The following is a 23,507-nucleotide window of genomic DNA, read 5'->3' on the forward strand; positions in this document are numbered from 1 at the left end:
CCTAAAGCGTCCCTTGTGGAGGTGCCTTGGCTCTGGCCCCCGGCTCCTTCACCCGTTTGGGGGCGCGGCTGTGCCCGGAGAGAGGAAGCTCTGGGGTGTGGCTGGCCCACGGCTTCCCAGTCGCCCCCTACCTGGGTGTCCTGGTAGGTGTGCAGGCTCTGTGGAAAGTCCCTCTCCTCACACGGCTGCTCCTTTGACATCAGGCTGCACAGCACCACAGACACGGGAGACGAAGAGCTGGGGGAAGGCCCAGTTAGCAGGGAGGTGGGGCTCCTGGGGGCCCCCTCCCAACCAGCCCTCCCCTCCACCTCCCCTGCCCCGCTGAAACAAGCCGCGAGTCCGCACGCGGCCTGACAACGATGCCCACGGGTCAAGGCCCGAGACGGCCGCAAACGCTTTGCCGTCCACCGTCCCACATGGCATTCACACCCCGGTGCAACCACGGTGTGGTTGACAGATGAGAAGCTGAAGCCCAGAGACTGCCAGGGTCACACAGCCAGTCAAGCGCAGAGCGAGCAATAAAGTTGGCGTCGCTCCTCAGACCCCTTCCCCAGGTTGCCGGGGACCCCCACGTCCCTCCACTCACTTCATCTGCAGAGTCAGGCTGAGGTGCAGCGGGGTGCCGCTGCTGACAGGGATGTGGTAGGTGAAGTTTCCAGGCCTGAGAGGGCAAACATGGCTGCTGCTTAGTCCAAGGCTACCCTGCTAAGGCCCCCTGCCTGGACTCCCCACCCCCCCACCCCCACCCCGTCTGTCCTGGAGCTCACGGAAAGAGACTGTGCCACCTCTGGGGTGGGGGAAGGGGGATGACATCTGAGCATCTGTACTGCCTGGGCTCACGTCACCTGAGGGAGTCTGTCCTTGGGGTGAGGGGAGGGGGGCAGCCAGGCCCACCTGCAGGCATCCTCTGGAGCGCAGTACTGGGAAGTAATGGGCATGGAGTTCTCCAGCACCTGGATGGAGGTCAGGGAGGGCACTGGGTCTGCAAGGAGAGAGGCTGTTGGGGCAGGGACGAGGGTGACAGGGGCGAGAAGCCGCCAAGCCCTTCCTCGCCAGACTCGCGTTCAGTCACACACACCTTAGTATCAGTAAGTTTCAGGTCATTCTTTCCAGACCCCCCCCAATGGCCAGGGTCACACCACCCTCCGCCCCAGCAGCACTACGAAGAGCCAGTTCCCGGGAGCCTGAGGCCTGCCTCCTTGACAGGAACCTGCACACCAGGGGCAGGGATGGGTGCCGGGGGGTGCACAGGAGCCCGCCCACAGTGCTCTGCTCCTGACTGCACATGCTCTTCAACACTCAGTTCAGAGGCATCAGGTTGGTACCTTGAAATCAGCCATGGTGGGAGTATTCGCCACAAATCGGGGCTTTTTTTTTTTTTTTTTTTTCCCTTTTTTTCCCTCCAGAGCCAACTGTGAGACACCTGCCAGCACCACACTCCTGGGGGCCTGTGGCCCTCTGTGAAGGAACCCGCCACAACTGGCTGACTGGCTGGGTGAGGGCGAGACCGAAGCGTGACACAGAGGGCGGGTGAGGTCATCTCAGCTCACCTACAGGCTAGCTGCTGCCTGCCTGACCATCCCACCGAGGGAGGGGAGGCTGGGGCCACCCGAACATGTGCTCGGCTCTGTGAGGCATAGCCGGGCACCGAGGGGCCCCAGCAGGCCCATGGGCCCACGGACACCACACACAGACAAGATGGAAGAGACCCTCACATGTCTCTTCTGGGCAAACTCGTGCGGTCCTTCAGAGACTCAGCTCCAATGTCACCTCCTCCGGGGAGGCCTTCCTGATCACCTCTCCACCCCCGCCTGGATTACATGCCCTCCCCAGTCACCAAGCTGCCTGCAAAGTCCCCTCAGAGCTGCGGCCCGCCCCTACGCTGCCGTGTTCTCACGTCTCTGAGCCATCCGGGGCCGGGCACGTGTGTCCTCAGCACCCCCAGCCCCCCACCCCCCTGTACAATTGAACTTCAGCCTCGGCAAGTCACAGTTTCTAAGCTTTTTTTTTTCCCTCTAAGCCACAAAACCCATCAAGTGAAAGCCAATGAGAAGGCCCAATACCTAGAGCAGAGCCGCCTGGGAAGCCTGGAAGGCCCCTGGCCTCCTCTGCAGCCCCCAGGACGGCCGGCAGGGTGCGTCGGAGGAGTCAGTGGCAGACAGACAGAAAACCCGTGCGGCCAAGGGTTCTCTGGCTTGGTGACAACCAAAGCCTTGAGATTTGGAAAGCTGGGGGGGCGTGGGGGGAGACCCTACACAGCACCCTCCTTGCCCTGGCATGGGGGCGAAGGAGCCAGGCCCCGGTGTCGGGGAGATGGAATCCTAGCTCTGCCGCTGACAGGCCGAACACCCTGTCTCCGTTTCCCCATCTGAACTACGGGGATGACCCCCTCCTTGCAGGAATATGTAAGGATTAAATGAGGCGAGCTCCATAAGGCTCCTGGCCTCATTCCTGCTACTTAGTAATGCCCAGCAAGCGCCTGTGGGCTGGCAATCCCTCGCCAGGTGTTCAGGTGGCTGAGCTGAGAAGATGGGGGGCAAGGTAGGGCAAGTACCTGGCTGGCCCTGGGCCCGAGTGGGCCGAGCAGGGCTCAGGCCGGGCTGGGGAAGCCCTCTGCGGGCCCGGCCGTGGAGACCAAGGCTGGGGCTGTTCTTGGCTTTGCCCTGCCCTCCAGGGAAGGGGACTTCAGGGCTGGCCAGAGGCTCTGAGCTCTTTGGATGCTTGGAGTGGCCAATACCATTGGCCGACAGGCCCCAGGACTTGGCTCTGATGTTGGTGACTGGTAGGAGGGCCATCTGGCCGGGGCCTGTGGACAGAACCAGGTGTAGGCTGAGAAGAAGGCACAGGCAGCAACTGGCTACCTCCTGTCCAGCTTTCTCTAGGACTTCACCAGACTGTGGGTGACCCCCATCTGTCTCTTGGTCCCCTCAGGGAGACCCACCAGTCTTCCTCCGGAGCCTCATTCTGGGCTCCCGGACACCCTCCCTCCAATGAGTCTTCGGGGTCTTTCTCTGGACTTCCATAACACCCCCTCAACCCGAACCCAAGACAGCCATACCTGAGCGGTTGGTGGAGGGGCTGGGACTGGGGCTGAGGCCATGGCCAGGGTTAAAGCTGGAGCCAAGACTAGGGGCAGGGGTAGGGCTGGGGGTGGAGGAGGAACAGCAGATGACTGGACAAGGGCGGCTGGAGCACAGGTCCAAAGTGGGGATGACAGGACCTGGGGCTGAGCTGCTCAGGCCGGTGGTAACTGCAGAAGCCAGGGGCCGTATGAGCGAGCAGCAGGCAGCTGAGCCCCGCGCCCCCGCCGCCCCAGAACGCAGCCACCTCTCCCCCATCCCAACCCTCCAGACCCCCCACAGGCACGCACCCAGCAGCAAAGAGGGCCGTGTGCCTGGCAGCCCGGTGGTCACAGGCGACTGTCGGAGCTGAGTGGTCCCAAAGCTCTGGCTGGACCTGCTGGGGAAGGGAGGGCTGAGCTCAGAGGACAGCCTCAACAGGGAGGCCTGGGGGTTCCGGCGGAGCAGGAGGGACAGGAGGAGGTGGACAGGGATGGTGGAAAGGAGGCAGGGAGAAGGGTGGCAGGAGCCAGAGGCAGGAGGGCAGGGGCTCGGTCCAGACACGTACCATGGGCACCTGGCCTCACTCCCCCCAGGGTGCTGGGGCCGGAGCAGGGCCAGAAGACAGGAAGTGGACACAGCAAAAGAGCTAATGGGCAGCAGAGAGGAACAGGAAGGGGGGATAGGTGCAGGGGAGGAGAGAGAAAAGAAACAGTCAGAGATAGCCCAGGAGCTGAGGTGACAGTGGGCAAACAGAGCCCAAGATCCCACGGTGGCCCTCTTTCCCCCGCCCCTCCCCCCATGCCCGTTCCAACCTGGGCCCCTCGATGCCCTCTGACTCTCAGAGGCCCAGCTACCTAAAGGAGCACTGAACGGGCCCACGAGACACACTGGCTTCGGTAGGGACCGGGAAATGTCTGCCCCTCCTCCAGGGAGACCTTCCCAGCCACCCCTGCAAGCCTCCAGCAGGCCGAGAGCCTGAAGCGCTATCCCCTTTGGAGGAGACAGCCTCCACGGCTCCTCTGACCCTGGGCTGCCCACCAAAGCCCCACCTGTCCTGGCGGCTTGGCCAGCAGCCAGGCCTCCAGGGACATACCCATCGGTTTCCACCAGGTCCTCCTCGGTGCGCAGGCTCAGCACATACAGTGTAGACATGGACACCACGCTGGGAGCCACAGAAAAAGGGCCACTGTTAGAGGTGGAGCTACTGTCCCGGCCCCTCTCTCTAGGGCAGGGTCTGTGGTCCTTGGCTCCGGGGGTTGGGCTCGTGAGTGACAGTGAACGGTGCCTGCGAGTGGGTCTCCCCAGCCCCAGGGGCACGAGACCGAATGAGGCAGCCCACTTCCTTCCCGGAGACGTCCCTCTGTCCCTCCATCCCTCCGTGAGGTCTCCTCTCCCGGCCACATCTTCCTCTTCCCCCCAGGCCCGGGCCCAAGGGACAGCTCAACTTCCCCAGCCAGCCACCCCTGGAGCCTGGGGGACAAGTCACCTGAAGGCCATGACCACCACCAGGGCAATGATGGTTCCCTGCAGGAAGCGCTGGCTGATGCAGGCCTGGTCTGGGACCACAGATGACGACTGAGGACCGAGCGTAAAAGGGGAAGAAGCAGAAGAGGCCCAGACTGAGGGAGCCCATGGTCCCACTCAGCGTCGGCTCTGCTGGACGTGGGGGTGCTAAGGTCTGCTCGGTCCTACGGGGGAGGGGGGGCAGCGGGAGACGGAGGAGAAACGGGGCCAGAGGGCTAGAGAGCTGGGAAGCGAGGGGAAGTGCTTGCAGTCCGAGAGCCTGGAGGAGGAGGGCCCCGGTCCCACCCGCCTCCCATCCGCGCCCATGCTCACCTTGCTGGCCACCTTGGGGGGCCTCTTCTTGTGGGGGACGCTGCCTGCCCGGCTGAACTGGCTCCCTGCATGGCTGCAGCAAGAGGGCCAGGGTCAGAGGTGCCTCTGGGAAAGGGGTCTGGCCCCCGCCTGGCCCCGCCCCCACCTGAAGGCACCCGAGCTGCCAGTGGACTTGAGGCTGTCCAGCCGCCGCAGTTTGGCCAGCTTGTGGCTCCAGCGCTCCAGCTCGTCAATGCGCGTCTCCAGGTTGTCCGTCAGCTTGCACAGCTCCTTCACGGCACCCACGTTCTCCATGAAGATGCGCTCCTGCCGCGGGCGGCCGGCACGGTCAGCCCCTGGGAACCCTGGGCTACAGGGAGCAGGACCCACGGCCGCCTGGAAGTCCTCAAAGCCTCCCTGCCCAGGTCGGCCTCGGCAGCCCCCAACTCCCCGCGCCTGCCTCCAAACAGCACCCCCGCCTCTGCACCTTTGCGCCGCCATCCGGCCAGCCCTTCCCACCCCTCCTCGCCGTCTGAACCCCGTCTCTCAGGGGCTCCCACCCTCTGACGAACGTGATCTCAGGCTTCAGCTCCTTATTGCTCAGCCAAGGCCAAGACATAGTACTACACGCTCCTTGATGTCCGGCCTCATGCCAGGTAGTTACAAACATCACCCTCACGCTCCGCTGTGTGTTTCAGCTTCTCAATAACCACCTGGGAAGGTCTTGGCGGTGGACTATCTCTAGCCTCCTTTCAAAGGGGAGGAAAATGATCCCCAGGGAGCTTCCTCTTGCTGTGGATCACACAACCATCGTGTCGCCAAGTCCCCAGCTGGCCCTTGAACGCTCACCCCCTTTCCCCGGGGGCGGGGGGTGGGGTGGGCAGGGGGCTCCGGAGGCAGCATGAGAGAAGACCGGGCTGCCTGCCCCCTCTGCACTTCAGTGCCCCCAGTCTCTAAGTGGGAGATAACGCCCCAGCTGGTCCACCCACGGCCCTTGGGCTCTCTCCATCCCCCCACCCTGCAGACCTTGTTCACCACCAAGAAGTTCTCTATGGTTTTCCCATTGGCAAAGACCACGTCTCCAGTGTCCTTCACGGCCTCAGGCAGGATCTCCTTCACCTCCTGGGCGATGACACCTGGAGAGTGGGGGAGGGTGGGGTACAGAACACCCACAGCGCCAATTATAATGCAAGGAGGGCCCCCAAGTTTGAAGAGGGCGAAATTCTGAGGGCTAGAGATTTGGGATCCAAGGAGCACTGGAGCAGGGGGCTCCCACGGACCAGTGTTCCGAAGGCTGCCGCTCCCTGGCTCCGGTTGTGGGGTTCCCTGGCCTGGGGGAATGGTGGATTCCTGGGTGTAAGGCTCCCAGGGAAAGTGGGCCTGGATAGAGGCAGGATTCACCTAAGGAGCAGAGGATGCCGGGACCACGATTCCCGGACTTCTAGTGTCCCGGGCACCCAGGGCTGAGGGGCGGGTCTTCTAGAGGGCAGGATTCCCAGGCAGGAGTTCCAGGAGTCAAGGAGAGGGGTTCCTGGGAGTGGGGTTTCCAGCGGGCTGGGACAGAGTTGCCAGAGGACAGGGACAGGGGGCGGGGTTACTGCGGGCCGAGGCTGCTGGTTCCGGGACCCCAGCTCCCGTCGACGTAGGCAGGTCCCTACCCGTCTCTGGTGCCGTGGCCTCGATGCCCGCGGTGGCTGCAAATTCAGGCTTGTATCTGTAGTGCACCAGCCGCATGCGTGAGATCCTTTTCAGCTGCTCCGTGGTGTCCACCTGCACGGGAACCGGGGCCGAGACTGAACCCCTCCCCTCCTGGCCCGTCCGAAGTAAGCCCCGGAGCTCAAGACGGTGGGGACCCAGGGTCTGCAGTGCGAGGGGAGACCTTGCACCAGGGTCGAGCTCCAGAAATCTAGAGCCGGCCTCCCCCATCTCCTTCCCCTGCAGCCCCGCCCTTCCATCTGGCCCCGCCCCCCCACGAGCCCCGCCCACACACCAATCCGCCCCTCGTGGCCCAGCCCTGCCCCCGGCCCCTCCCGCGGGAAACTCAGCTCTCCCCGCCGCACAGCCCCGCCCCTCGCCCACAGCCCCGCCCCCACCTCCTGCACGTGCTCCTTGGCCCGCAGGTCGGAGGGGTGCATGAGCGAGCCCATGACCTTGACATTGCCGTGCACGACCAACGCCTCGTCGGGTCGGTCCGTGTTGATGCCCACGCGGCCATGGTGGAAGACAGTGTCGGGCACCTGCGCCCGCTGCCACAGCACGTCGCTGTCACTCTCAAACTGGCCTGGGTTGGAGGCCTAGTGCAAGTTGGGGTTGGATCAGTCCTAGGGGACGGGGCACCTGCAGTGCCCTGGGAAACCCTGCCGCCACCCCTCCCGCTCCAGGCAAGGATTCTCACTCCACCATGCCCAACTTCAACCGACCCTCTCATTGTGGCACTTTTCAGTCTCTCGTGGGATCTCAGAAGGCTACCTAGGTCCTGTGTTCCTCCACGCTTGTGGCTCAGAGGGTGGGAACTTGCCCAAAGTCACACCACTAGCACCGAGTGGGATCAGCATTCTAGCTCCTGACCACCCCCCGACCCCAGTACCCCGTATTCCTCCTGGGTGCTGTTTCTCCCAGCTCTGGGGAGGACTCTCAACCCCTCGGGTGGAGACGGCCCTCACCCTCACGATGATGCGCTCTGAGATCTGGGCAGCCAGCGTGTAGTTCTGGTTCTGTGCATGGGCCTGGAGCGCCACCACCAGCATGAAGTACCTGGGGCGCACAGGGGTTTAGAGGCACCCAGGGAGCTGCCCCACCTGCCCCTGCGCCCCAGCCACCCTTCCCAAGTCTGATGTTCAGTGCTGAGGCTCCTACCACCCCTAGCGGCCGGAGGAGGGGTGGGGGCATTCACAGCTCATCCCACAGAAGAGGAACCTGAGTCTCCACCAGGGGGCAGACATTCCCCAGGACCCACAGCTAGGAAACCTTTGAGCTGTTTCACCCAGAAGCCGCCCTTCTGGTCTGTCTCATCCTTAAATCAGTTAGCCTTAGGTACGAGTCTCAGGTCTCTCATCTGTAAAATGGGTCAGTCTGTGGGACACTGACTATGGGGTGGTGTCCTGCTGCCCTTCCTCCTCGGAAATGGAGGGCCTGCCAAGGCAGAGGTCAAGCCCGCTCACCTCTGGTCAGGGTTAGGTTTGCCCTTCTTGCGCATGTTGTTGGCGGTGGTCTCGCTGAAGTGCAAGCGCCCCACAGTCACCTTCGTGACCTGCTCAGGAGGCAGATTGACCCTGCAGAGGCGGGGGGTTGGTATTCAGTGGGCAGGGAGGGGGACCCAGTCAAGAATGTGTAGGAGGCAGACACTGGGGGTGCCAGCCGGGCCCCCTCAGCTCCCAGCCCAGCTCCGGGGTCAGCCCTCCCAGGTCCTCCCCCCTCCCCCCACAGGGCCAGACACTCACGTGACAGGGTTAAAGGGCCGCTTGCTTCGGTCGGACTGTGACTGCTCAATGTTGATGGACTGGTTCAGGGCCTCCAGCTGGGGGAGAAAGCAGGGCCCCCGAGGCAGATCAGGGCGAGGGGACCCCCTGGTTCTGCTGCCTGGTTCTGCTTCCCTTTACCCACTCGGCCCAGACCTGGCCCAGCTGGACCTCCCCGGGAAGAGGGGCGGCCCTCTCTTCCACGAGGGCACAGATAGTCCCATCACTCCCCCACCTCTGCACACACCCACCCACACACGTATTCCACAGAAACACAGCCCCCACGTCCACACCCGCGCACACCCCGACCTCCTCGTATGTATCCCAAGCGGGCCCCCATCAACACACACACACACACACACACACACACACACACACACACAAACCCGCTCACTCCCCAGACCCTCTCCCACACTCACATCCAGTCCCCTTAAGCTTCTGTGAGCACCAGCTGAGCCAGACCAGGGAGCCGGCCCAACTCCCAGCACTGAAGGAAACACACCCAGCTGTTCCCCCAGGATGCGCAAGGGCTCCAAATCAACCCCTCCTGGGGGGTGACGGAAGGGACTCAGGGCAAGTGTCCCCAGGGACCAGGGACCCCAGCAGAGTGACCAGGGAGGCCAAGGAATGGCCTGCCAGGAGAGGAGGGACGGACTGGGCATTCTCGGGGCATCCCAGAGAAACGGAGCTACTTCCGGAAAGCAGGTGCTACGAACAGGCCCAGATGGTCTGGGGCACAGCAAACGGCAGGGCAGGAATGAAAGGCTGGATCCCAAAGGCCTTTGTGGGCTAAGCTTAGAAGTCACGGCTCTTTGCTGGGAGGGCACCAGGTGTCTCGGGGGAGCATGAGCTGAGCGCCAGAGTAGAAGCCGCTGTGGACGTTCAGAGAAGCGGCGGGGGGGGGGGGCCCCGCGGCCCCCCGGGGTCGGGTCCAGGGGGAGGCCGGAGGGGAGACGTGAGAGGAGGGACCGAGGCAGGCAATGCCCTAGGAGAACAGCCAGGCCTGGTGCGTGAGCCTAGAGCGAGGGGTGAGTTGGCAGGGACTCCATTTGGGGATGGGGAGCTAAGGCAGCCGGCAGGGGAGTCAGGAGAAGGGTCTCCGCTGGGGGTGCAGACTTGGGGTCACAGGGTAGAGAAGGAATTGGGAAGCCGGAGGAGGCTGACGGGGCGCAGGGACACTCTCTTTGCCGTGGGGTCTCTCAGGCTCCCCCCAGCATTCCTGACTCGCCTCTGCTCCCCTGCCCTCCTGGCTGAGCCCCCAAACCTGCCTTCACTCCGTGCAGTTTCAGGTAGAAGCAGTCAAGGGGCTTGAGGCCTTCGGGCGTCTTGACGTACTTGGGCTCGCCCAGCATGCCGATGTATACCGTCACCTGAAAGTGGTTCTTCTTCTGACACACGAAGGCGTCGTCGCCCACCGAAAAGTTGAAGCCCTTGTCAGCGTCCACGCGGTAGGTGAGCATGGGCCTGGGGGCAGAGGAAGGGACTCGCTGGAGCCGCCGCCGCGCCCGCCCCCCCCCCCCCCCCACCAAACCTGGGATGTTCCTCCCACACGCCTGCGTTCCGAAGCAGCTTCCTATCTGGTACCCCCGATCCTCAAACCACTCAGGCGGCTGCCCCCACTTCTCAGAAATGGAAACTGAGTCCCCGGAAGGATTCTGAGCTCAGGTCTGCCTCGGCCAATATTCTTCCCTCTACAAGGCTGGGACCAGCCCACCCTGGTGACGGGGGAGGCAGGGCAAGGCCCCTGGGGCCCACCGCCCAGGCGTGAACTCCTGAGGAGGGGGCGCCTCATCACGCTTGGCTCCTTCCCAGAATGCTGCCGGAAGCCCCCTCCCTCACGGGAGATGGGGTGAGAGAGGGTGCGTCTGCAGAGCCTCACTGGCCTGACAGCTGGTTGCCATGGAAACGGTGGAACCAGGCGCCGGCTCTGAGCGCTGGCCCGGCCCCTGCCCACTGGCTTGCTCAAGCCCCCAAAGTCCTCATTCTGACTCTTCCCTCTGCCCAAGTGGGGAGAGGGGCACTCTGGGCGGCCGGGACTCGGCCTCGGTTTACCCGTCTGTTGCTGGGGAAGTATTCCAAGTAAGGATCCTTTGGGGGACCTCTAGGTGGCAGGAAAGGGGGGCGACCGTTGGCCCGTCCTAACCCAGGTCCCCAGGCACAAGCAGCACCCTCCCCAGCTCCCCCGGTGCCTGGGGCCTGCCTGGAGGAGGATGGGAGAAGAGAATGCTTCCAAACTTGGGGGAAGAGTCTGGCTAACTTCTACCGAAGGAAGGCCTGGGGCTCCACCCACCTGCCTGCCCCAGGAGAATACCCCGGAAGTACACGGGCCACTCTTGGGGGCCTCAGCTGCCAGCTTCCTGGCCTTAAGGCCTGGAGTGGCAGGGCTGGCCCAGAAAGCATGGTGGTGAGAGTGGGGGGTCCTCACCAGGCCATAAGGGGCGGGATCCCTAAAGACGTCTCCCCCAGCCCTGGCAGGGCCTCAAGGGATACTTCAGCCACTACAGCAGCTGGACCGCCGCCTCCCCCCCCCCTCCCCAGCCCTGAGGGCTTCTGGCTAAGAATCCCACATGGCCTGGGGTACCCGACTCGGGGAGACTGGTCTGTTCCACCCTGCCCAGGCCTGGCAATGTCGCGGGGAGTTGGTGAGCGACGCTCTCACCTCCACGGAACTTCGACAAGAGTGAGGGGGGTGGACCCAGAGTGCTCCTGGCCTGGTCCCAGGAAGTTGGATCCACATGGGTGGGTGCTGAGGGAAAGCTAGGAACGCCCGGACAGCCCGTCCTCCCCCACCCCCTCCTCCCCCCCCCCCCCCCCCCCCCCCCCCCGCCAGGGAGGGGGCTGCTGGAAGGGCCCGGCCAACACAGCTTCCTGCTACCTTCCTGGAATGCAGGAGTGGAGGAGGCGGACGAGAGGAGGAGCCAGAGAACACCCATCCACCCACGTCTCCCTGCCTTGGCTCCCACCGGCCCCTCCCTGGTGGACACCACCTTCTGAAGGAGGCCTTGGGCTGGCCCAGAAGTCCGGAACCCCGAGTTCCAGTCCCGGCTCTGCCCTGAGCCTGCTTTTCCACTGTAAACCGGGACCACCTGGTACCCAGTGTGCTCCCAAGCCCCGCTCTAGGACCGTGATGCCAGGGCTGGGGCGGGGGGCGGGGTCCCCGGATACGGTGACCAGGAGGGGTGGGGTCGGGGCACAGGTCACTTACAGCTCCTTGTAGTTTGCGTCGTACAGCGTTGCCCACTTGTTCTGCTGATGCGGTTGCCACTTGATGGATTGGTAGTTGGGATCCAGGTAGGAGCCACTAAGGCTATCATTGTCCTGCAGGAGACCTGGAGGGAGGGAGCGCCCATGTGGGCCCTGCGCCCCACTCCCCAGCTTCAAGGGTTGGCTCCCTGTGCGGTCCAGCAGGCCAGGCACGTACCTGGTGAGGGTGCACCCGGTGGGTGCCAAGGTGGCGTCTGGACCCGGGCGATGCTGAGGGGCAAGGAACCGGGGCCGGGGGAGAGTGGGCCCTGGGGAGGCCAGGGTGGGGAAGGGGCTCGAGCTGGGTGCGGGGGCAGGGTCGTCGTGGTCCCGGGCTCCTGTTTGATCATTCCATTCAGCATCTGGGCATTGAGGGTGTTGGGAGGTGATTCGGAGTGCTTCCTCTTCTTGGAGGGGTGTGTGGGGAGCCTGGGGGCGACACGGGTGCAGGTCTTGGGGGGCTGGCTCTTCCTGAGCCCCCTCCCACTAGGCAATAGCCTTCTTCCCGTCTTCGACCTGTTTCAGCAGGATTTACCTCATCCAGAGGACACCTCCTCCAGGAAGTCCCTGGGCTTTACCTTCTCACTGCCGCCCCCCATCACTCTGTGTTGTCATTCTCTGTTTCTGTCACTCCTCCCTTCTCCTGAGATTACGGAATTCAAGGAGGGCAGAGGCCACACCTGACTTGTCGGTGTGTCCCCATCATGCCCGGCGATAGGCCTGGTGCACAGCATCCTCAGAATCGTTTGTGGAATGAACAAGTCGGTCCCTTCCCTGTGGTGTCACTCTCAGTGCCACTCTTTATAGTTGGGGGCTCCACAGAGAGCAGTCCCCATGGTCAGAAACAAGCCACAGAAGGCATGGGCCACGAAGGGTGGGAAGGAGAGTTTCTTGGGGAGGAGGCTGCGGAATCTTGGCTTGAACGAAACCTTTCACGACATCTCAATGTGTAAGATAAATAGATAAAAAGATAATGCTGCGGGTTGGAGTCAGAATGGGGTGCTTGGGTCTATGGCTCACACTTCCGCAGGAGGCCCAGGGCTCCACGATCGGGTTAGAAAGTCCCTGGTGTCTGGGAAAGGATACAGCCTGAGGTTCAAGTCCTGGCTCTGCCCCTTCCTAGTTTCACGACCTGGGCAAGCGTTTCCTCCCCTGGGAGCCCCAGTTTACCGATCTGGGCAATGGGGGTGGCCATGCTCACCAAATAAGGTAGTCATAAGCCCTTGGCCGTGGCTATAAATCTCCAGCAGGTTTCTGGGCACATATGCATACGTGTGCTGACCCTCATCTCCTGGGGTCAGAGCCTTCTGCCTTCCTGGTTCGTCCCTGTCCGTACCTCCATCTCTGTCCTGCCTTCTGCTGCCCTGAACCCCGACCCCCAAGCCCACCTGCCCGAGTCTTACTCAGCTCCGTGCTGATTCAGCAGCTGGTGTAGCATCTGGGACTGCTGTGTGTGGTGGAGATCCGTGGGCACCAGCCCCTGCCCCATGGCAGCGTAGGGGGGCATCGGGGGCTCGGCCTTCATGTACAGGTCCCGCTGCAGGACAGGGTAGTGAGGCGGGGGTGGCGGGGGCGGCGGAGGGCCTGGTAGGTGGGCTGGAGGTGGAGGTGGGTGCTCCAGGCGGGAGGGCACTCCCACGTGGCACAGGGACTCAGGGGTAATGGTGCGCAGGAGATGGGGGTCTGCAGGAGAGATGGGGGGGCATCAGAGACCTACCTACATCACGCAGGTTCCCGGGCACCAGCTCTCCCCCCCCCCCCAAAAACTGGCAGCAGGGTCTCCTGATTCCCACCTTCTCCTGAACCAAGCCCCGGGGCTGCCCTCCCACCAGCCCCACGTGGGAGGAGGGCTGGGCAGCCTAGAGGCTGGCCACTAGAGGCCTGGGCAGGGAGACAAGACCCTGTCCAGGGGGCGGGCTGCTTCCCCCCCCGCCCCCCACCCCCACCCTGGTCCTAATGGGGTCCTGCCCCCAGACCGGGCTGCCCTCCCTGGGGAGGGCCCACATCCCAAGGTGCTCCCCCAGCCCCCTCTCGGGCCTCATCTTCCTCCGGGCCTCCGGGAGAAGTCTCTCGGGACCCCCAACACAGTCCTGCGGCAGCCCTCCTCCACCGGGAAGCCCCTCCAGCGGGCTCCCAGGGGCCAGCCCCCCAGCTCCCTTTGTTCCCCAGGAGGCATTCCAGAAATGTTTCTGGTAAGATAAACAGAACTCTTGACCCCTCTCTGGGCTGTGGGGAGAAGGCTGCCCGCACTCCTTCTGTTCTCGGCCACCTGGGGGCCGCTGCACCCCTGGCACCCCCCTCCCAGGGGGAGGTGGGCCCTGCGGGCCGGCGACGCCTGTACTCAGGCTGCACCCACAGCCTTCCCCAGCCGTCCACTTACCACCGAAGGGCGCGTCCATGATGGCGCAGGCGGGCAGGCGGGTGGCATCACCGGCAGGGACACTTGCTCAGAGGCAGGGCCAGGCTCCCCACCCGCCCGTGGGGAAACAATAGCCAGCGCCGGGGAGTATTTGACCAGCGATAATCTGGGCCTGTTGGGCGGCCGCTGGCCCCCTCCCTCCCTCGCTCCCTCCCTCCCCGATAAGGCCGCCCCAACCACTTGCCCAAACCCCAGAGGGGGAGGGCGGTGCCCGCTGGACTCACCATTCACCTGCTGGGGGGAGTAGGCCTCGGAGCCCGAGTCTGGGGGAGAGTCCGGCAGTGTGCTGCAGGAGCAGGAGGAAGGGGCTGCTGGGCGGGCAGCACTTCCGTGGGGCAGGGTCCCAGAGACCCTAGAGGCTGGGGGCACTGGGGTCTCCTCGCTCCCGCCCTCAGGGGAATTTCTCGGCACCAGCCACCTTGCCTTGCCAGGCAGGGCCTGGGGCTGAACTCAGGCAGCGGGTCTCGGGCTCCTCCCACCCGGCGTCCCCTCAGACCTACTGGGCACTTGGGGACCGGGAGCCAAGGTCCCCGGTGAGGGCACAGGGATTCAAGGACTCCTCCCAGATGCAGAGGCCAGGCTGGCTCCTCCTTCCCACACCCGCTGAAGCCCCACTTTCCAGAAACTCTAAGGGGCTCCGGGGGCTAAGCCCGGAGAGATTCAGTGGGGGTCACCATGGGCAGGTGTGGGCCAGGCAGGGAGCCAGCTCCGCCAGGCCTGGGTTTATTTTTCTCTTGCAGGTTCTGTTTTATCAGCGGCTCAGGCAAAAGGAACAAACTCAGGCCTGAGAGACCAACATGTCCTGCGCGAGCCCTGCACTCGCCCGCTGAGGGGAGGTTGCGGCCAAGCAGGGATCCCCCTCTTTGGCCATCCTGGTCCCCGCATCTGGAAAGACCGCCCGCCACTGGGCCCAGGCAGCTGCCTTGAGGCAGCGAGCCCTCATGGCCACAGCCCTGGGCTGATTCTAGAGTCCTCAGGCTCCCCTGAACGAGCCACCCACCCAACCCCTCAGGCTAGGCGAGGATGACCCAAAAGGCCATAGGGGCTGAATTCTCGGTAGCCCTCAAGGCCACTAGGGCTGACTGGGGTCTCTGCCCTGCGACCCCCATCTCCTGCCTGTTCTCTGTACTCCCCTGACCACGGCCCCCGGTCTCTCTAATGTGTAAAGGTCTCTCACACCCTCTGGTCCCTGCAGTGAAACGCCCCAAGTCCATGGGACCTTGTATTCTTTCCTCATAACTCTTCGTGGTGCTCATGAGTCCTCGATTTGGTGATTTATTGATTAACAACCCTCTCTCCAATCAGGCCGAGGGATCTACTACAGGAGGGACGTGTTTGTCTTGTCTGGCACCTAGAACAGGGCCCAGAAGGGGCAGGGGCAGGGAGAAGCCCTGGGTCCCTCCCTGGAGCAGCCCGGGCCACATGGTCTCTGTGCAGCTCTGGGCGAGCCCTTTCTCTCCCGGGACGAAGGGCCCCGGTGTGCCATTCGCATCCAGCTGAGGGGCAACAGATCTTTACCGCCAGGCGAGCCGGTTTGGGGGTCCCCCAGGAGCTGGTGCCTGGAGAGGGTTGATAAGCTTCCACAAACAGAGCCACAGGGCACAGCGGCAGGCACCCAGCAGGTGCTTATTACGAGTCAGTTCCCTTTCCTGGTCTTTGCCCTTCAGGGTCTGGGCATCGGGACAGGCTCGCGGCAGATGTCTGCCCTGCTGTGGCAAAAGCTAACCCCTAACACGGCAGCTCACCTCCACTGCCTCCCTCAGCAAGCCAGGAGAGCTCCGGTCCCCGCCCCCCCCCCCCTCACCGGGCACGTCCCCCTTGCTTCCTCCCCGTATCTCCACAGTCCCGGAGGGGAAAGCATTTTGAACTCGTTCTACAGCAAAGACACTGAGGCCCTGACCGAGGCTGTGGGTCACCCAGCCAGAGGCTGGAAACGGTGGGGCTGAAGGAAGAGCCAGGCTGTGTGAATGGTGTCCCGCCCCCAGCACTCTACACTTCTCCTACCCGAAGACAGGGTCCCCTGCTCCTGCGCCAGGCTGGGGAACCCAGAACTTTCTTCGAGCCCCTCTGCAGAACCCAGGAGACCCATGTTCCTGTCTGTCCTCACGAGAGTGTGTCTGTGGGCGGGCGGCCGCGTGCACACAGCCAGGTGACAGCCAGGCCCAGGCTGAGCCCCTGGGTCAGGCTGCTGGCGTGGACTCCTCGGAGAGAGGAGAGAACGGGCCTGGGAGGCTGGCTTGGGTCGGGGGAGCTTCAGGTACCATATCTGTGCCATCGGCCGACCCCCTGTGGCCGCAGTAGCTAAGTGCATGAGTGGATGGGCCTGGCCCAGTGAGGGGACTTTGTGTGCCCTGTGTGTGTACATGTGTGTGCTTGCGTGTATCAGTGGAGGTAAACAACGGTGCCTCCAGGCTCACGCCCTCCCTCCCCTCTTGATGCAGCTGTCAGAGAGAATTTTCTAGCCCTCATCACTCCCCTGCTCAGGGTCCTCTGTGGCTGCCCAGCGCCTGAGAACAAAGCCGTGAGTCCCTCCTCAGCCACCTCACCTACCCACCCACAGGGCAGGCCTGGGCCAGCACCTCCCAAGCCCGCAGCCACTGCCCCCGCCCCCCACCCCCGTGAGCCTGGCCCCTCACTCACCCTGGGGCATAGGGAGCCTTGGGCTCTGCCTTGATGGGGGGCCCAGAGCCCCCCAGAAAGGGCTTGGGAGCAGTGCCCATGGCATTGTTGTTGTTGCAGTTGAGCGGGGCGCTGTAGCTCGGGGCGGGGAGGGGGCCATGGCGCCCCGGGGAGGGTCCGCCCCCAGAGGGGCTCAGGTGGTGGCCCCCGCTGGAGCCCGGGATGGCCGGCTGCCCGTGGGGGTAGGAGGCCGCACTGGCTGGAGCAGAGATGTCAGGGAAGCAGCTGTAGAAAAGGGAAGAAGCTCAGCGCCAGCCCGGCCTCCAGCCCCTCCCCAGGCCTCCCCCGGCTGCAGGGCGGCCGAGCCAGTGGATGGGAAAGAGGGGGAGCAGGCTTCAGACACCTTCCAGGTGAAAGGTGGAAGCCAGAGGGCGGGGGTGGGGCCAAGGCCGTCTCAGGGCCACTCACAGGTCAGAGGCATCCTCCTTGCTGATGTACTCCTCCAGGATGCTGGTGTCGATGTTGGAGGGCTCCAGGGCACCATTGATGTCGTGGCCTGCAGGGGAGGGGCAGATGTGAGCCAAGGGAGGGGTCCAGCCGGGTCCTCCCCTCCAGCTCTCTGCAGGCTGGACCCCATATGCCCCCAGGCTCCTCCCCATCTGTGTATCTGACTTCGGGGGTGGCGGGGGGAGGGGGGAGAGTCCTTCAATGTCCACCGCCTGACGTCCCTCCAGGAGGCATCGCATTGGTGACACCTCCCCTCACCCACCAGGCTGCCTGGCATGTCTGAGGCGGGGAGGGGCCCAGAGCACAGACCTGGGACAGACCAGCCACTTCCTGTGACATGAGCAAGTCCCTCCTCTTGTCTGTAAAATGGGGTAACCGTCCTAAGGTGTTAGGGGGGTGCTATGAGGAGGAAGCAAGGTACTTTCCTGAACTCAGTGCCCAGCGGATGCCCACCACCCTTGATGACTGGACCCAGACTCGATGATTCTGTCCTGTCCTGCCCCCCTCCAGATGGCCCAGCTGGTGGGCATGGCTGGGCTGGACCACACATGGGCGGGGGGGTCCATGGGGCCAGGGGAGCCTCTGTATCAAGCCCCAGCTGCGGATAGACAGGGAGTGGGGACTGGAATCTGAAGTGCCCAGCCCAGCCTCTTGTAGAGCTCATCACCCCCATAAACAGGGGCCGGGGGGCCTAGCCCTGCCCTGCTGTTCCAGAGGGCCCAGAGAGGCAGGGCTTGCCTGGGCTCACAGCAGGGAATGATGGCGGCCAGAGCTCTGTTCCTACACCACCCTCCCTCCTGGGCCCTCCCTGCTGGCCCCAGCCCCACAGAGGGGAGGGACTCACTGAAAAGGCACCCAGTGCTCTTGAGCATAAGCAAGAGAGGAGAGGGGGAGGCGCTGGCCTTTCCCCTCCCAGGGTCACCTTGCTGGGGGGGAGCAGGAGGGCGGGGTGATAAGGGGGCTGACGTCGGAGATGCGTCAACCCCGATAATGGAGGACGGCCCCACCCACACTGCTGACCTGGGCTGGCCAGCCCCACTGAGGCAGGAGACGCCCCTCCCACAGGCCCCTGGAGCCACGCGCCTGGGGTCTGCACCTCATGCCCTCTCCCTGGTGAGCCCTGGGGACAGTTCAGGCAGATCCACGAACAATTCCCGGCCTTCCTCCTTCCCACTGCGTGACCTTGAGCAGGTCACATACCCTCTCTGAGCCTCAGTCTCCTCATTAGTAAAATGGGGCCATGAAAAGCTAACCTTCCACAGGGTCAAATATGGAACAAGTTAAGGTCTGTAAGGTGCCTGGCATATAATGGGTGCTCAGCAAACCGAGTGGCTGTCCTCACTTCCCAGTCCTCAGAGCCCTGGGGTCCCCGGGAGCCCCTGGCCCAGGCCCCTCCCTGGCCCCAGCCGGTATTTCAAGAATGCTGAGCCCCGCTTAGGTGATTAATGAGTGGCTAAGCCCTCCTAGGAGTCACGCGCTGCCTGGGACAGGCCCTCCTGCTGGCCCCCACCCCTGGCTCACCCAGCTGGGAACCAGGGACACCCAGCAAGCACTGCCAATGGCCATCCAGGGCCCTGTGCGGCCAGGGCACGCGAAGCTTCTCAACCTGGGAGTGACCAGTCTGCACATCAAGGTTCTAGAATGCCCGTCCACGCGCCAGCCCCCACCCCATCCTTCCCTGTTAACTGAAGATCCCGTTTATTGAATGCCTGCTGGATGCCAGGCACTTGTGGAACGGAGGACATTAATAATCACAGGAGTTTATTATATGAGAGCCATCCCGCGGCTTCTCTGTGTGCAGCGTTACTCTTAACCCTCCCGACCTGGAACGGTGATGATGGCAAAGTACAATGATAATGACAGCGGCTCGTGCAGACCGAACGCCTACCGGGTCCCGGCACTGTCGGGTTTATCTACCAATCGTCCCTGCAGACTTAGCGTTACTGGCATCATTTCCTTTTTCAGGGAGGTCAAGTGTCTTGCCCAAGGCAGGGAGCAGGGAGGATTCAAACCCAGGCACAGGGGCCTGATTCCACGGGAGTTGGGGGGGGGGGGGGGGGGGGGGGGGGGGTTGGGGGACCGTGAACTCCCGGCCCCCCCGGGGCTGCCCCACCTGAGGGCCTGGGGGGTTCTTCAAGGGACGGGGAGGGAGGGGGCACTGAAGCGTGACCCCGGCCCTGGCTGCTGAAGCTGCAGGATTTTGAGACTGAACTTGGAATCTGCAGTGAATGATGGGGTGATGGAGTCATGGTGTTGCTCTTTATAATAGGCCAGGCGCCCTCCTCCCCCTCCTCTGGCCAGGAGAACTCCTAATCACCCCTAATCCTCCTGCCCACCTCCCTTGGGGTGGGGGGGGGGGCCTCAGGCAGAGGCATCCTGGGAGACCCTAACGAGAACCAGATGTGGTTGAGGGGAGGAGAGACCCTCCCGTGCCAGGGGCCGGGAGGACCGGGAGAACAGAGGAGGGAGGAGGGAGCCATTGGGGCAGGGTGGGGGTGGGGGCTTGCCAGAGCCCAGAGACTCCTGAGGCCCCCAGGAACCCAGGAGAAAGACATCAGAATATCCTTGGGGGTCCCCGCCCTGTTCCCAGAAGGGCCCTGGAACACTCTGGAGCCAACAACAGATACCTGCCAGGCAGGAAGCTAAGGGAGTCCCCCTCCTGCGGATCCTAAGTCCTCCCTGGGGGATGGAGAGGCTGCCCAGGACCCCACCATCCGAAAGTGGCACCACCGGGTCCCAAACCAGCATCAAACCCTCCCACAACTTCCCACTGCTCGGGAAAACCAGAGCCCTCCTTGAGATCCAAGGCAGCCCCCGCCCCCCCCACTATGCCTGCCGCCTACAGCCTCATCTCCTAACCCTGAAACCCTCTGCCTCTCTCCGGCCTGGGGCATTTGCACATACTGTTTCCTCTGCCGGAGGAAAGTCCGTTCCTAAGCACGCCTGAGATTTGGGCTTAAATGTAAGTTCCTCCAGGAGGTCACCTCTGATGCCCTCTCTCTTGAGTGGCAGCCTCCTTTCTCCTGGGCTCCTTACTCTGCTGCCTAGTGCAGACCTCACAGGTGGGCAGAGGTCCGTCCACTGCCCACCCGCTGCCCACAGCATACTCACCGGGTGCCCACACTTTATACGGTTCACGTCTAAGTCCCAAAACAACCCTACAGGAGAGGTGGTTTCCTTGTTCTTCATCTTACGGATGAGGAAGCAGGCTCAGGAAGGAGAAGTGCCTTGCCCTTGGCCTACAGGCGTGGGACCTGGGATATGAGACCGGCCCTGCTCTGCCTCTCTGGGATATAAGCATCTAAGCATACAGTAGGCATGCAATAAGTGTCCATAGAATGGGTGAGCAAAGTGGCAAGCGAGAACTAGAACCAGGCCTGCCGGCCGCTGGGGACCTCTACCCGGCCGCGCTATGCTCAGGGTCCAGAGCTAGATGGTGGTGGTGGCGGGAGTGGGGGGGGGGGGTGGCTCCAGGTACCGCCCCTGCCCTGCTGAGCTATGCGCCCCAGCTGCTCCTCATTAATTAGGCCCTTTATTACCTGCTTTTAACAGGAGCCAGACACTGCCCTGTCCCAGGAGGCTGGGAATAGGGACTATGGGGAAAAGACCCTCCCCTCTTCTCTCCTCCTCGCTTTCAGGCCACACAGCTGGGCAGAAGAACCGAGGGGATACAGGCCAGGTGCAGGATGAGGGTGTGGGGAGCCCAGGTGGTCTCCCACCCTGGACCCCTCCCTTTCCCCCCTCCTCCCGCTCATGACCACCCCCCCACCAGCTGTGGCCGCTGGCTGAGTCTCGGCCATTGTCCCAGGGAACGGGGGAGGGTGGGGACCCGGCACAGTGGGAGGCTTGTGCCCTGCCCACACCTCCCCCCCAGCCGTCAATGGGGCACTTGTCAATTCATGTCCCAAACATGGCGGAAATCCCGTCGGCCACGTGGCTGTGGGCAGGGGAGGCCAGGGCCTAAGGATGCTGGCCAGGCCTAGCTGATCAGAACCTGGGGCTGACAGGGGCCAAGGCCCAAGCCTGTCCCCCCCCCATGCTCCTGAGGAGCGATCCCAGGCCTCTGAATCTGAGGGCACCCTGGCTCCAGGCGGATGCCTGGCAGCCAGGATGGCAAGGGGTCAGGGGACTGCTCACCCTAGCACCCCCATGATGCCCCCAAGGGACTCCTAAGGTCAAGGAGGCCCAGCTGCTAATGTGCGTCCCCCTTTCTTGTCTTGGACCCTTGGCAAGTGAGCTGACCTCCCTGAGTCTCAGCTCCCTTCTCTCTCAAGTGAAGCAGGGACCCCCGCATCACGGAATAGTCATGAGTCTTTGACGAGATGGTAGGAAAGCTCTTCCCTCCCGGAGGCCATTCCTCAAATATCATTCATTGTTGTTTCCATCTCTCTCAGGGCTCCCCTCTCCTCTCCTGCCCAGGCTGTACCCCTCTCCCCCCATGCCTCCCCTCCTAACTGCGTATCTGCTCCAGAGAGCCTCTGGGGGGGCCTCCAACTTCCTCCTGAGTCCCTCTGAACCATGACCCGTCCACTGATATTCCGGTGCATACAGAGCCAAGTCCAGCCTGCAGACTTTGGCTCTAGCCCCCCACCTCCACCCCGGCGGGTTAGCCTTCTGTGACCGCCTGTCTGCCCCAGCAGCCCCTCCTCAATCACAGAGGGCCCCCAGTACTGTCACTTTATATCCCAATATTGACTAAGTTACTCAACATGCTCCAAACTAGTTCACTCTGGGACCGGGCACAGTAGGCTCTCACCTCCTTTGGTTTGAATTTTCTATCTTTATTAATATGATCAGTGATTAATACAATCACTGCTAGCCGTCCCCGCTTCAGGCTTCAACTTATGACCAGAGCCTTCTCACACACAACGTCTTCAGGTCAGATGCTTGATTTTGCAAGCCACCCTTTGCATTTTGCATCAAGTCCCCGGTTAGCTTGGGGCTGAATGATAAGGATATGGCTCTTAAGCCACTGCCATCAGGTCCTTCGATCTGAGCCACCGTTGCCTTTACTCCCTCTCAATTTCTTGCCAAAAAATGCACAAGAACCTCATCTCCTCCAGGGGACCTGGAATCTTTAGCTACCCTTGGGCTATAGCTATGTTCTCCTTTGGTCCCCACGGGCCACGGGCTACCACCCTGTCCTCAGGTCGACACAAGGCTCACAGTCCCAAGATGCTCCCAAGCCAGGTCCAACAGAACTGAGCCCAGAAGCTGCAACCTGTTCTATGTATGGGAACCCACACTGGTCCCCAGGGATCTTCAGTTTGCTCTGGGGACCCCCAGTCCTGAGTCTACAGGGCCAACCAAGTTAGCTCCCACCCGATGGCTCCATCCCTCTCCCACAGGGACCAGGGCAGGCAGGCTGGGGAGGGCCCTCCCCACAGAAGCAGAGTGGAGACCCTGCAGCTTGGGGGGAAGGCCAGTGATCCACGTCCATCTGTATTCACACACCAGCACGTCCCACACACAGGTGTGTGCCCAAGGGCCCACTGGCGCACACATGATCACGTACAGACACACACACACACACACACACACACACACACGGGGGCTTACCCTTCTCATACTGACACACATGTGCACACGCTGGCAGACTCCACATGTGCTCATTCATTCATCCATTCAAACGATCAATGAGCATATATCATGTGTCAGGCACAGTGCTTGGCTCTGGTATGATAATGAACAAAACAAAACCTCCTGCCCACAAGGAGCTGACATTCTGGAGGCAGAGTCAGATGACTGGATGGGTAAAAACCCATAGCATTTAGAAGGTGACAAATGCTATGGAGAAAATAAAGTGGAGGGAGGGGGTTGGGATGGCAGGAGGGCAGGGATGCACTGCAATTTTAAATAGGACAGTCAGAGACGGCCTCGCTGAAAAGAGCTAGGAAGGTGGTGAGCCACGTGGACATCTGAGAAGAGCATTCCGGGCCATAGGGAGCCAGTGCAAAGGCCCTGAGGCATGAGCATGCCTGTGCATGTTCACATACTAGCACATTTCCCAGACTTGAACACGGGTGCACACAAGCGCTCACTGACCCAATAGCAGGCCCAGGCCAACCCCCCTCCCGATCAGGTCTAGCTGGAGCCAGATCCAAAAGAGCCAACTCAGTGTCACAGACTCCCAGCTGCCCCCTCCCCTCCCCCAGGCCACAGACCGCGCGGGGGAGAACCACAGAGTGGGGAAGACAGCTCAGGGACTGAGATGGCGAAGAGGGCAGTGAGAGAGTGAGAGAAGGACCCAAGGGAGCAAGGGTCCCCAAACTCCATGGAGGGACAGAGGCTGCGGCCATACAGTGTGAGGGCTGGAGAGCCCTAGGTCCGACAGAGACAGGGCTTTCCCGCTGATGCAGGCTGGAGGCAGGCGGAGGACAGGAC

General features: G+C 62.8%; 1 protein-coding gene across 12 annotated transcripts in view; it reads right to left on the bottom strand.

Moving 5' to 3' along the window:
• Positions 1-23,507, bottom strand: part of MYRF (myelin regulatory factor) — a 30,914-nt gene that overhangs the window by 4,190 nt on the left and 3,217 nt on the right. Inside the window, exons 2-25 of one of the 12 annotated variants that reach the window (XM_040494919.1) lie at positions 17,085-17,172; positions 16,638-16,901; positions 14,222-14,283; positions 12,982-13,261; positions 11,757-12,007; positions 11,541-11,664; positions 9,604-9,799; positions 8,318-8,394; positions 8,039-8,149; positions 7,541-7,631; positions 6,971-7,171; positions 6,536-6,647; positions 5,904-6,013; positions 5,044-5,204; positions 4,899-4,971; positions 4,549-4,637; positions 4,156-4,224; positions 3,628-3,708; positions 3,371-3,456; positions 3,059-3,250; positions 2,555-2,806; positions 895-982; positions 587-661; positions 132-237 (exon numbers count right to left, since the gene is read on the bottom strand). In XM_040494919.1, the coding sequence (XP_040350853.1) occupies positions 132-237; positions 587-661; positions 895-982; positions 2,555-2,806; positions 3,059-3,250; positions 3,371-3,456; positions 3,628-3,708; positions 4,156-4,224; positions 4,549-4,637; positions 4,899-4,971; positions 5,044-5,204; positions 5,904-6,013; positions 6,536-6,647; positions 6,971-7,171; positions 7,541-7,631; positions 8,039-8,149; positions 8,318-8,394; positions 9,604-9,799; positions 11,541-11,664; positions 11,757-12,007; positions 12,982-13,261; positions 14,222-14,283; positions 16,638-16,901; positions 17,085-17,172 (3,239 nt within the window). Of the gene's footprint in view, positions 1-131; positions 238-586; positions 662-894; positions 998-2,554; positions 2,807-3,058; positions 3,251-3,370; positions 3,460-3,627; positions 3,709-4,155; positions 4,225-4,548; positions 4,638-4,898; positions 4,972-5,043; positions 5,205-5,903; positions 6,014-6,535; positions 6,648-6,970; positions 7,172-7,540; positions 7,632-8,038; positions 8,150-8,317; positions 8,395-9,603; positions 9,800-11,540; positions 11,665-11,756; positions 12,008-12,981; positions 13,262-13,295; positions 13,371-13,958; positions 14,090-14,221; positions 14,284-16,637; positions 16,902-17,084; positions 17,173-23,507 lie in introns of those variants that run through there. The other 11 variants (XM_040494908.1, XM_040494909.1, XM_040494911.1 and 8 more) reach the window with 11 other exon arrangements.

This window comes from Herpailurus yagouaroundi, unplaced genomic scaffold (assembly GCF_014898765.1).
Source record: "Herpailurus yagouaroundi ecotype Mexico unplaced genomic scaffold, PumYag 187, whole genome shotgun sequence".
Taxonomy (NCBI): domain Eukaryota; kingdom Metazoa; phylum Chordata; class Mammalia; order Carnivora; family Felidae; genus Herpailurus; species Herpailurus yagouaroundi.